The following is a 12,427-nucleotide window of genomic DNA, read 5'->3' on the forward strand; positions in this document are numbered from 1 at the left end:
AGTTCGCTGCAATATAATTTAGTCCGGTAGAGGGAGTAGGGTACAATACGTTCACCTGAGAGATGAGGGCAGAAAGAAGAAGTCGTCGATCAGCTGACCGATGCATCGTTGATTTACTTCCGGCGAATAGTTTCGCCGCTTCTGTGTGTGCTCAAGAACCTGACGGAGTTGTCTCTGCCTTAAAGGTAAATTTCTAATGCTTATAATACAATTTAAATGAGCTGGTTCCATTTCACTTAGAAAATGAGTTGTAAAGGAAAGAATAATTGTCTGCGCTGGATTGAAGGTGGTGCGGACTGGCGCTAACGCGAGGGTCTACAGAGCTAACATTGATGTCATATCTGTCCCAAATACTAGTAATAATGTTTAGTATAGTATGTGGCGTTGAAGGCCTCTTAGATAATGAGCCTGATTCAAAATCACACATTTTGACGGAAAGTCTCTCCGTTTGCATTTGTCAATTACATACCTGTCAACCTCTGCCGATAACTGCCCTTATAAATGATTATGATTCCCCTTACAAACCCCCAAAAAACCTTACAAACACCGTACGACTCGTACGATGCAATTAGAAAAGGCGTCTTCGTCTCAATCCCTCAAGTTAACTCTTTATAAGGCACTCTTTTAATTGATTGACGGCGCTCGAGTCAAATGGATTGGACGTCTGTTGCCATCAATGGCATTAAAACATGAACATTCACAGCCAGTCCTCCCAGTGTCAATTCATTGGACGTCCATCATTGTGAGTGGTCGAAAAGGAGTTCATGCTAAATAGATACAAAAAAACGGTAAATATTCCTTTTAGACTTTGTATTTCTTTACATTTATTTTATTTTACTGGACATTTTCTCAATTACAATTGCATTTATTCATAAAAAAACATGTGTTCTGTATATGTTCAATAGATTGAGACCTGGCATTTCCATAGGTGGACATATCATTTTGGGGTCCTTTATTCAGTTTTCATGAACATTTGATCACTTATCATTGCATTTATTCATTAGAATTTTTTTTTTAAATGATGGTTAATAGTAAGAACAATACACACTGTATATGTAATATATATCATTTGAAACCTGGCATCCACATAAATGGAGATTTCCGTTTGGGTCATGTACATGACCCTAAAGGTGATATCCATGTATTTATACTTGAACGGAGGATTCAAATAGATCGCATCAGTGACTGTATTGTGATTTTTTTTTGTTCAGCCAGGCAAGATGGATTCCAGTGAGGAGGGGGGCCTGAGCGTGGGGGGAGAGGAGAACTACTTCCAGGGCTACACCTTCACCGACCGCTCCCACTCCAGCCGGGTAGTGAAGAGCATCATGGACTTGTGCCTGGAAGACGGACTCTTCGCCGACGTCACCGTTACGGCGGACGGCAAAGAGTTCCACCTCCACCGACTGGTGCTGTCGGCGCAGAGCAGCTTCTTCCGCTCCATGTTCACCTCCAACCTCAAAGAGTCGTACAACCGCTGCATTGAACTGAAGGACGTCAGCGCTGCCGTCTTCCAGCTGCTGGTCGACTACATGTACCACGGCACCATTAAACTGAGGGTGGAGGACCTGCAGGACACTTACGAGATGGCAGACATGTACCAATTAACCGCGCTCTTCGAGGAATGCTCTCGCTTCCTTTCCAGGACCGTCGAGATTAAGAATTGTCTACAGGTGAGTCATTGATTGATCTATCGAACGAACGCGTGGTGACGTTTGGCTTACGCGAGCGACGCTGTCGTCGTTCCAGGTCATGTGGCTCGCGGACAGGCACAGTGACCAGGAGTTGTACACGTCCGCCAAACATTGCGCTAAAATCCATTTGGCACAACTTCATCTCACCGAAGAATTCCACAATCTGCCACTTTGTCTTCTCTTGGACATTATCAAAGGTAAACGGATATGTTAGGATCGGAAAAAATGAACAGACACGAGAAAAAAAAAACGACTAATAAATGGTTGCATCAATTGTTTTTTTTTTTACCTCCAGATGGAGTTCCAACTTCCCAGAATCCAACTCTGGCCATTAAATCGTGGATTAACCACAACAAAGTTGAAAGAGAAGAGTTTGCTTGTGTCCTCCAAGAGAATCTTAAGGTACATTTCTGTTATTTTCTGAATGTGTTTTTTCTGGAGGAGAAGCGGGGGGAATGCTATCGTGCTAATGATGACTTTTTTGTATAAAGTACTAATTGAGTTAGTATGAGTGTAGTCATATGTAAACGTGAATGCTGTGCACTATTTTTATACAATTTTTGGTGAGTAAATGAATAAATACAGAAATATCTTCAGGTTATGTCCCCCAATAACACTCGTGTATATATTTTTTTAATTTGACCCATTGCTAGGCACTAACAATGAGAAACCTATTGAATGCTCATCTTTCACAGTCATTGAAAGCGGTAGAAGTCCAATCCATTTTAACGGGTCCTTTGCCCTTCCCAGTCAAAATGGATTGGACGCCTAACATTGTCAATGGCAGCCAACGGGTCGATTCAGTAGCCTGGAAAACATTTAAACAGTTCAAATGTCCTCCTCCCACGTCTTTTTCCTTCCCGCAGGAGATCGGCGAAAACGTCCACATTTACCTGATCGGCAAAGTGGACACGAGGACTCACTCGCTGGCCGTGTCGCTCCACTGCGACGAAGACGACGCCATCAGCGTTTGCGGCCAGAACAGCCTCTGCCACCAAATCACCGCCGCTTGCAAGCACGGCGGCGACCTCTACGTGGTGGGCGGCTCCATCCCTCGCCGCATGTGGAAGTGCAACATGGACACCATGGACTGGGAGAGGTGCGCGCCGCTGCCACGGGACCGCCTCCACCACACCATGGTGTCGGTCCCCGGCGAGGACGCCATTTACTCTCTGGGCGGCAAGACGCTGAAGGACTCTCTCTCCAACGCCGTCATCTTCTACACGGTGAAGGACAACATGTGGACGGAGAGCAGCCAGCTGGACACGGCCGTGTCGGGGGCGGCGGGCGTCAACCTGGGAGGAACCATTTACCTGCTCGGCGGCGAGGAGAACGACATGGACTTCTTCACCAAGCCCTCGCGGCTCATCCAGTGCTTCGACACGGCGTCCCAGAACTGTCAGGTAAAACCTTACGTGCTGCCGTTCGCCGGACGCATGCACGCCACGGTCCACATGGACGTCATCTTCATCGTGGCGGAGGGCGACTCGCTGGTTTGCTACAATCCCTTGCTGGAGAGCTTCACCCGCTTGCGCTTCCCCGAAACGTGGAGCTGCGTGCCCTCGCTTTGGAAAGTGGCCAGCTGCAACGGATGCATTTACGTTTTTCGGGACAAATGCAAGAAAGGCGACGCCAACACCTTGAAGTTCAACCCGGCCACGTCTGTCGTCTCCGTGATCAGGGGTCTAAAGATCCTCCTCACCAACTGGCAATTTGTCCTGGGCTAAATATTTCTTCTCTCTTGTACATAGAAAAAAACTGTTCTCATATCAGTTTGCCACTCATGGGCGAGAATCGAGCAAGAACGGGAACAAGATGGATGAGGCCTGGGCTGGAAAGACAATTTGTGGACAGTACCATTGTTGTCAAAGGTAGTATACTCACTGTAAATGTAGTACAGTACTTAAGTCACTTATACTTGGACTATTGATAATACTGCAATTTACGTAGTACTACTCCTACTACTACCATAGTGCCGTGAAAAAGTATTGCCCCTTTCTTGATTTTGGGATTTGCTTTTTTTCCATATTTGTCAAACATGACGGTTATAGTTGCAATATAACAAAGAATAATAATAATAATTTAAAGTCATTGGCTGTTGTTGATGGCGATAGTCGTTAAATCCATTTTGACTCCATTTTGATGCGGGTCCCCAGTCAAAGTGGATTGTATGTCTATCACCGTCAAATGGCAACTTTCTCAGTTGAAATGGCTTTGATGTCTATAACTTTTATAATGAGCTCAATTTATCACATTGGATTATTTTTTTATTTAAATGTATACGTATAGGTATACATTGATTTCAACATGTCAGCTTTTGATTCCTGGGCTAACGCTGAGGTGTTTTTTTTAAGTGACTAGCTCCATCTTATTTTAAAGCTGAAAAGTACAGCACAATTAAGGCTGAATTGAAACTTTTTGTGAAAGCCACATTCAATAGTATTTGGAACTTGGACACCCTTGTTTTAGCAATTCAGTGTTACGTCCACTTATATCAAGATTCAATGTTTGTGACCCTGTAGTTTTGTTTTGTTCATTTTTCATGAGCTTATACTCCTTCACAGTTGTGCATTTGACTTTGTAGCTTATTTTTTGATGCCTTGTAAGCACACTCATGCAGGCGCTGCGAACACTGTCATTCCGCCAAGTATCGCTTCTCCAGGACACAGTACGACACATACCGTATTTTCTACTTCAATTTCAAATACAGTCACAAGGTGTTAACAAGTTTATTGCATTCATTTACAGTGTAAACCTACGTAGGTTCAAGACTGGGGGGGATGGGGTTTGAGTCCTTGGTGACATAGACAGAATCAAAGGAGAAAAAGGGACTCCGACAGCCAAGCCACAACTTTGATCCCATTGATGTCCTGCAGGAGGCTGCACAGCTGAAACCCAAAGCCAGTTTCACGTTCGACTTTGTGAACTATTCTAAGCGTCAGTTGCTGACGCCGAGACCAGCGGCGGGGGCTTCTGAGAGCACATATGCAGCCCCGTAAGAAGTCCAGGTTCTAACTGGGATCACCGCCTCACGTGTGGCTTCTTTGAACTCTTTCAGTGCCAAGAAGGAGAAAACTGTTCAACCACAATCCAAACATGGAGTGCCAACGGCAATATTTGTCTTTGTGGCTTCGCTAACAAGGGTGCTGAATGAGTGACCAGAGGGCCACAAAACTGCACCTCACTATCGACCAACATGGCGGTCAGTATTGCTTTGTTTAGTTTGCGCTCCTGAAGCAAGTCATGTTAACTCACTGTTTTTACATTGACCACATAGTAGCTGATTATATATATGTTTCACACAGCAATCTTTTTTTCTTCCAGAAACAGCTTGGAAATCTAAAAAAAAGAATCAACAGGAATTGACCTGCCAAGAAAATGACCCATGCATACCAACATAAACATCAAGTAGCCCTGAAATGCCCTAAAGTCATCCGGAAATGACCCACAGTCAACAGCAAGTGAAGTGGAATTGCTACAAAAATCAATCTAAAGTGACTGGAATTTCATGGGAATGCTAACAATGTCAAGGCAAAGTGACCCAGAAATGCCCCAAAAAATCAACAAGCGCTGACCCAGACACAGGTAGTAACCCGGAAATACGCTAAAATCAACAGCAACATGTGGGCATTCACCCAAGCAGCGGCAAAGCGTTCCGACGCAACTTCTCCAGAAACGGCCTTTTCTAACGGTATTCAGTATTTGGCAGTCCCCGAAGGTGATAGAGGGCCGCGCCCCGATGGAATCGACGTCCATCGCCGTCAACCGCCGCCAAAGCGTGCCAAACGATCGGCATTTATCGCCAAGGTGGATCGCGAGGAGCACTGGTGACCTTGAGGCCGCTGGCTGAGGACAGAGCGGAATTCCTGAAGGGACACATGGTCTGGAGTGACAAGACCATCTGCTGTAGCGCCAGCTCTACGAGGAAGGTGGAGGGGCGGGTGGGACCGAGGGGTGCTGAGAATTCCTTTTGCTCGGGTGCGGAGGGAGTCGATATTCTGGGATGTCACTGCTAGCGACGCTCGGCTAGGAAACGTGTTTCTCTGGAGTTTTGCGAACGGACATTCGAGTGAGGACTTTAAACGCCTCACGCCGAGGGGAGGATTATTGCCGAGTTAAACGGGGGGAGATATTTCCGGGTTTACCGCCAAGCCGGCGGCGATAATGGTCTCCGCTTTGTTGGATCCAGTTTCTTTTCCGCCCCAACGCAGCCGGAGTGGCGAGATCTGGACGTGTTAGGCCTCCTGGCAGCCAACTCTCAAGGGATCGTCTTCGAGGGCGCTTCAGTGGCTTGGCATGGCGGAGATGTGCATTCTTGCTGGCCCGCTCAAATCCCGCCGCCTGAACAAATGAATATTTTCATGAGGCACCTCAGCACAGAGATGGGCCAGGACCAAACCAAGCAACAGATCGAGAAAGGACTGAAGTTGTACCAGTCCAATCAGACCGACAAAGCGTTGCAAGTGTGGACAAAAGTGTTGGAGAAAACCTCGGATGCCGGCGGGAAGTTTCGCGTTTTGGGATGCTTGATCACTGCTCACTCGGAAATGGGCAAATATAAAGACATGCTCAAGGTAAGATGACCGTCACGGCCGGCTGGCAAAACGTTTCCGTGGTCTCTCTCTTGTACTTGCTAGTTAATGTTCATGCAACCGCCGATCGCTCGCGTGACATCGTTCCCAGAGCGCGTGCCTCGGAATATCATTAGCGCGTCGTTGGGACGACTCCGTTGGCTAAAATTGCGCGTTCCCGCCGCACGCGAGATGTTTTGGAAACGGTTGGCCGTCAAAGCTAATGTAAATATAAATGTCCCGCAATCCGAGACTGGGCGCCGGCCGGGTGTCTCGTTGACCGGAAGAATCGTGCGAAAGCGACACGGGTGTTAAACCGCCTTCTCCGCAGTACGCCTTGGATCAAATCGACACGGCCAGAGAAATGGAGGACCCGGACTACCTGACGGAGGGCTACCTGAACTTGGCGCGCAGCAACGAGAAGCTGTGCGATTTCCACAAGACGGTGTCGTACTGTAAGACCTGCTTGAACATGCAGGGCACCACGGTCAGCCTGCAGCTCAACGGTCAGGTATGCCTGAGCATGGGCAACGCCTTCCTGGGCCTCAGCCTCTTCCAGCAAGCCCTGCAGAGCTACGAGAAGGCCCTGCGCTACGCGCACAACAATGACGACAAGATGCTGGAGTGCCGAGTCTGCTGCAGTCTGGGAAATATTTACATCCACCTAAAGGTAAGTGGAAATCACTCCTTACGGTACTACGATATTTGTTGACGTTAGCAGGTCTGCCAGGATTTTAATTTCCGAACATTTTACCAAGATAGTTTGTCGATACTATGTAACGGAATCAGATCACATTGCATACAATGAAAAGTATGATGTTGATTCTTTGAAAATGGCGATATTTGCCAAATCAACGCAAGGTCCTTCGATCAAAGTATCGAACCACATCGACATGACCATACATTACGATATAATTTGGATTTAAATATTTTCCAATGTTACAAAGTCTGCCATGATTTTGATTCCATTCATGCTTCTCTCCCTCCATTTTGTGCGATTTTAGCGAAATCAGTTATAGTTTAATTACACCAAACGAGCAATTTTGACAAGTTTGTTGCGGACATGTTTTAGAAGATGGATGAAAATCATAGTTAGTCGCGAGATGGTATTTATTGTATCTAAATGTATTGCATTTCGCTCAATTTGATTGGATCAATTCTCGACCAATTTCATGACAACTCCATTTGACACTGATTCCTTGGACATTGCCATATTTGCCAATATTAATAAGCATCCCACGAGGTGATGGTCAGTTGATCAATGTATCGATCGACGTACCCTTATCAAAAAGTCATGATGGTGGATAACAACACGATATTATCCGATTTGATTCGATATCCAGCCTCTGGCCAAATACGGCAAATTGACGTTTGTTCTTTGGTGAAGTTGCTATTAAGCGATACCAATTATCGATCATTACCTCGCTTTAGATTCACATGGAACGGACAACCATTGGCGTCATTAGAAATACTCATTAGTAAGCTAACGCTAGCCTTCATTGAGCCTTGGTTCAATTCTTAACCAGGCAGTAGCCCATGGAAATTGCGTGGCACGTGTGTGTGACTCGATTGTGCAATCGCTCGCTTGACCCGTGTGTATTGGCAGAGCACGATAACCCCGTGGAGCATCCAAACAAACATGGCCAACTGTTAGCTCATCCAATAGTGGGCATTGTTAGTCATGGGGGAGGGGGCGCGATGGCGTTGGCGTACCCTTGACATCAGAGATTTGTAAGCGTAATCCCCTGGCTTGCCGTCAAGGATGGCTTTCAATGGCGTTGTGACCACGCGGCATGCGGAGAATGCGCTCGTCCCCAAAAAAAGGCCACGCTTTGAGGTGGCTTTTTTTGGATCGCAGCCATTTTGACTCTCCTCGTGCGCCCGCAGGACTACGAGAAAGCCTTGTTCTTTCCGTGCAAAGCGGCCGAGCTGGTCAACGACTACGGCAAAGGCTGGAGCCTCAAGTATCGCGCCATGAGTCAGTACCATATGTCCGTGGCCTACAGGAAGCTGGAGCGCTTGCCGGACGCCATGGAATGCTGCGAGGTAGTACTTTTACCTTCCTGTTTTCCTTTTTGTTTGCATTGTTCCCTGCTTTCTTTCAGTCCTTTTAAGACCCAAAGCATTTAGTAGGTTTTTTTTAGGTTAGGTTAGAACTTTATTTCGTCACCTCAGCAGAGCCAAGAACATCATAGGGGGACCCTTACCACCCTGGTCACAATCTGTTCCAGCTGCTGCCCTCTGGCAGACGCTATAGGTCCCACAAATCACGGACAAATAGGCTTAAGGACAGTTTTTTTCCCCACATCCATCAGAAATCTAAATTTGCGGTAACATAACACACATTCCCTTCTGCGGTAATATGAAAATATGTTTGGGTGGTGATCTGCCTCCTACTAGCTGACTGAAGGTAAGTGAAAGACAGTGAGAGGTAAGCGACCTGTATCCATAACAGCAGAATGCCAAATTACAAGTCCGTAACTATCACTTATTTAGGTCTTTTGCCGAGTAAACGCAGCTTATGGAGAAGCACCACCAATTTCGTCACACGCAGTTTCTGGGTGTGATGACAAGTAGGCTTTTTGTGTTGTTGATAATGACGACAGGGCCTATGTCCGATTATTATTATTATTTCGTCCCGTATTCGGGAAATTTCTTGGTTGCAGTAGCAAGACTGACACAAGACACACAACACATTTTAGACCTAGGTAAAAAAAACTTACTGTTAAGCTGTTTACTTTTGTATTATTGTAAAGGAATATTGTTAGTTTGGACTAGCTCTTCTGTTTGGGTAATACCTCTTAACACAGAAAGACCTGAAAAAGTCTCAAAGAAAGCAGGGAACTACAAAAGAATATTGATTCTGAGTGGTTGAACACACGGAGGTACATTATGGCCTCGGTGACGTGTGATTTGGAGATACAGTGGACGCTCGGTGGCCGACAGGTGCCAGTGCCAGTTGTCTAGACCTTAAACCTGGACCAAAAATATGCCTACAGAGTCACTGTTAATGAAGAGAGGCCCCGCGAGTGTCCGCTATCACTTCTAATTATGCGTCGCTGCAGTGTATCAAAATGGAATTTAGTGGACTGATTTTATTCCATACTTCAATTTATTGCTCCTCTCATTCCCCGTTGATTGGCATATTTTTATCGATGGAAGCAGAGCTCAGTGACAGCCTTTGCCCGTGTTTTCCTTTCTCAGGAATCGATGAAAATTGCCTTGCAGCACGGCGACCGTCCTCTGCAGGCTCTGTGTTTGCAGAACTTTGCCGACATACACCGCTATCGACGTGACTTTGACGTAAGGAACTAGTCCCTGGATTTCATGACAGCTGACAAAACCTTCTTTGGTTGAAGTTGCGTCCTTTTTTTCTCACCTTCCAGAAAGCATTCCCTCGTTACGAGTCGGCACTGGGTATCATGACTGAGATTGGGAATCGACTTGGACAGGCCCACGTGCACCTGGCGGTGGCAAAGTGTTTTCTTCTGTTAAAGGAACATTTGAAGGTACTCACCTTAGTGATTGATGATGGTGTGAACCTGAGAATTCATTTTTATGCCCCTGTGAAATGTGACTCAAACAATTCGTAATGCCAAGCAATTGGATATTTATATCCATATAGTACTAGTACTACTTCATATAGAATAGATTTGCCCTGTCATTTCTTGGTCTCCACATTCCGAACTAAAATAAGAGCAAACTAGAAAATGTGTATTACTTTGGTGGTCTGATTTACAAATAATCTCCCACCTCAGAAACTTTCACTGCCTGGTCTTCAAGTTTGTTTTAAGCATACTATTCATTCACTCATTTTCCGTACCGCTTGGCCTCACAAGGGTCACGGGAGGTGCTGTAGTCTGTCCCAGCTAAATCCGGGCACCAGGCCAGCCAATCACAGGACACAAAAAGATGGACAACCAATCATACCTGGGGGCAATTTAGGATGTTCAAACAGCTTACAGTGCATGTTTTGGGGATGTGGGAGGAAACCGGAGCACCCGGGAAAGACCCACGCAAGCCCAGGAAGAACGCTACAAAGGAGGTCCTGGACCTGCAATCGGGCCCTCGATCTCAGAACTGTGAGGCCAATGTGCTAACCACTACCCCATACTATTCTAGTTTGATTTGGGTTTTTTTTAGGTCATAAAAGGTCAGTGTCAAGTTTCGTGGATAGTGAGTGTGGTAGGACCCAAACGTGGGAAAGCTGGCAAAGACAGGGAGTAGAGTGTATTAACAAAAACTTCAATAAAACGTGGCAAGGATCTCAAAAAATAACAAAGACTTCAAAATCAAATCTGACGGGGAGGCCGTGGCCAAACGAGGATCACAAGACACGGACATAACAAACGCAGACGATCCAACGAGGACGTACAAACACACTGGGTTTAAATGGACAGACATGGGTTGATGAGACAATCGCAAACACCTGGGTCACACCAGAGGTGGGGAAATGACAGGTGAACTCAATGGGAAATCACAGGAACAGGTCGCAGGGGGGGGGGGGCTAACATGACAAAACCAATCCCTAACATTTGGTGATTTGCTTCATTACTTGTCCTCAAGGCTCTGGATTCCTTAGAACGGGCGCAGGCTCTGGCGGACGCAATGGGAAATAAGGTTTGTGAATCTCCCGGAACTCAACCTAAAGCCATTCGCAGCGGTCTGGCCTTCAAGAAACGCCTTGTACTTTCTCATCAAGCTGTGCACGCTGAAGGCCCATTGCCTTAGGGAGGGCATCTACAGGAGCCAGGGCAGACAGGAGGAACTGCGGGAGCAAGTGGTCAAGTTCCTTCAGTGCGTGGAGGAGCTGGAGCTCTACTGCGGCATGTGCGGCGAGTCCATCGGGGACAGGGACCAAAAGCTGCAGGCCTTGCCCTGTTCCCACATTTTCCACCTCAAGTGGGTGTCCAAACACTGTCCTGTCTCGCCGCCGCCTGAACGCCTTTTTCCACGTCAACTTTTATTCTCCTTTCAGATGTCTGCAGACTAACGGGACAAAAGGTTGTCCCAAGTGTTTCAAGAACTCCATGAAGCCGGGATTCGTGTGATTGCGCGGGTTGATCTCCAAACGCATTGATGCCTCTTCGCGAGCCGCCGTTGGTCTTGAGAGAAACGGGAAGCCTCGGGGAAGAGACCAGCCGGGGTGCAATTCTTGGCCCCCCGCGCCGAGGGACGAGGAACCCACGCGGGATTCTCCACTCTGTTTGGACGTGACACAAAAGGACATCGGAGGTGACATTGCCACATTTTATCAGAAGGTATCTTTGGCCTTTGTTTCCACATTTTTTGGGTGTCCCGGAGAAGGTGGACTTATACACCACATTTATAACTTTTCACACTATTCTATGCATTAGCCATTTACAATGAAAATTTGGTGCTCTCGCTATTATTTAGACTTATTTGCGCATATTCAATATTAACCCCCCCCCCTGACACTTCTGATTTCAACATAGATTTGTTGTTGTACATACAGTAATGTCAGAATTTTGATTTAGAGACTGTGTTTGGCAAGAACTTAACAAAAATCTCATGTCTTTACAAAGCTGTTTTCTCCCTATTCACTGAATAGAAGGAGCCGGATCAATGCACATTGTTTTCTTCATAGGAATTCCTTTTTTTGTCCACATCTGACATCAGTGTAGGACAGATAGTTTGAACAAAAAAATCTGCGAGTTGTTGCGATGTATTGCTTTGTAAATGAATCAGTTATTTTAAGGAAAAAAAATAGAGTAGTAGAATTGAGAACTCTGCATGTCAGAGACTGCATGCTAATTTGAATGCATTTATCTAAATCTAGTTTTGTATTTACTTTAGTATTAATGAAACTATTTAATGGAAACCATGTTTTTTTTTTAAATAAAACATTAGAAAAACCTCTCTAGAAAATGGAAACTGCTAATTACATAAGTGTGGTTAAAATGAATGCCTCACTATGCATTTGTGCAGGCGGAATATTGGACACTTCAATGTGCCTAATTTAGTGTTCAGTCATTGTATGCCCTGTTTACTGAGATCTGTGACATTCATTTGACTTAACACAGCTACCGTCAAGCCAGTTCATATGGATTGGATGTCTATTATTAAAAGAATAAACTACCTCTTCAACTAAAGACTTCTGTTCAAAATTGTTCACAGCGCCCCCCTCCAAAAATTAAATTT

The 12,427-nt window shown here is 45.8% G+C and overlaps 2 protein-coding genes across 3 annotated transcripts; both read left to right on the forward strand.

Annotated features, from left to right (window-relative positions):
- The first annotated feature begins 73 nt into the window (after positions 1–73).
- kbtbd4 (kelch repeat and BTB (POZ) domain containing 4) lies at positions 74–3,429 on the forward strand. Its single transcript, XM_077595507.1, has 5 exons — positions 74–185; positions 1,212–1,673; positions 1,750–1,891; positions 1,990–2,096; positions 2,561–3,429. Exons 2-5 carry the CDS (start codon positions 1,221–1,223, stop codon positions 3,419–3,421), a joined length of 1,563 nt encoding a protein of 520 aa, XP_077451633.1. The 5' UTR covers positions 74–185; positions 1,212–1,220; the 3' UTR covers positions 3,422–3,429.
- Positions 3,430–6,026: 2,597 nt separating this feature from the next.
- rapsn (receptor-associated protein of the synapse, 43kD) lies at positions 6,027–12,378 on the forward strand. 2 transcript variants are annotated; one of them, XM_077595508.1, is made up of 8 exons: positions 6,027–6,268; positions 6,597–6,935; positions 8,153–8,311; positions 9,470–9,568; positions 9,652–9,774; positions 10,832–10,885; positions 10,968–11,167; positions 11,244–12,378. In XM_077595508.1, the coding sequence occupies exons 1-8, from the start codon at positions 6,044–6,046 to the stop codon at positions 11,314–11,316; spliced, it is 1,272 nt and encodes a 423-aa protein (XP_077451634.1). In that variant the 5' UTR covers positions 6,027–6,043; the 3' UTR covers positions 11,317–12,378. The 2 variants fall into 2 exon arrangements, with proteins under 2 accessions (XP_077451634.1, XP_077451635.1); XM_077595509.1 differs by having other exon boundaries at positions 6,744–6,935.
- The last annotated feature ends 49 nt before the right edge of the window (positions 12,379–12,427 follow it).

Source organism: Stigmatopora argus, chromosome 3, assembly GCF_051989625.1.
Source record: "Stigmatopora argus isolate UIUO_Sarg chromosome 3, RoL_Sarg_1.0, whole genome shotgun sequence".
Classification (NCBI taxonomy): Eukaryota; Metazoa; Chordata; class Actinopteri; order Syngnathiformes; family Syngnathidae; genus Stigmatopora; species Stigmatopora argus.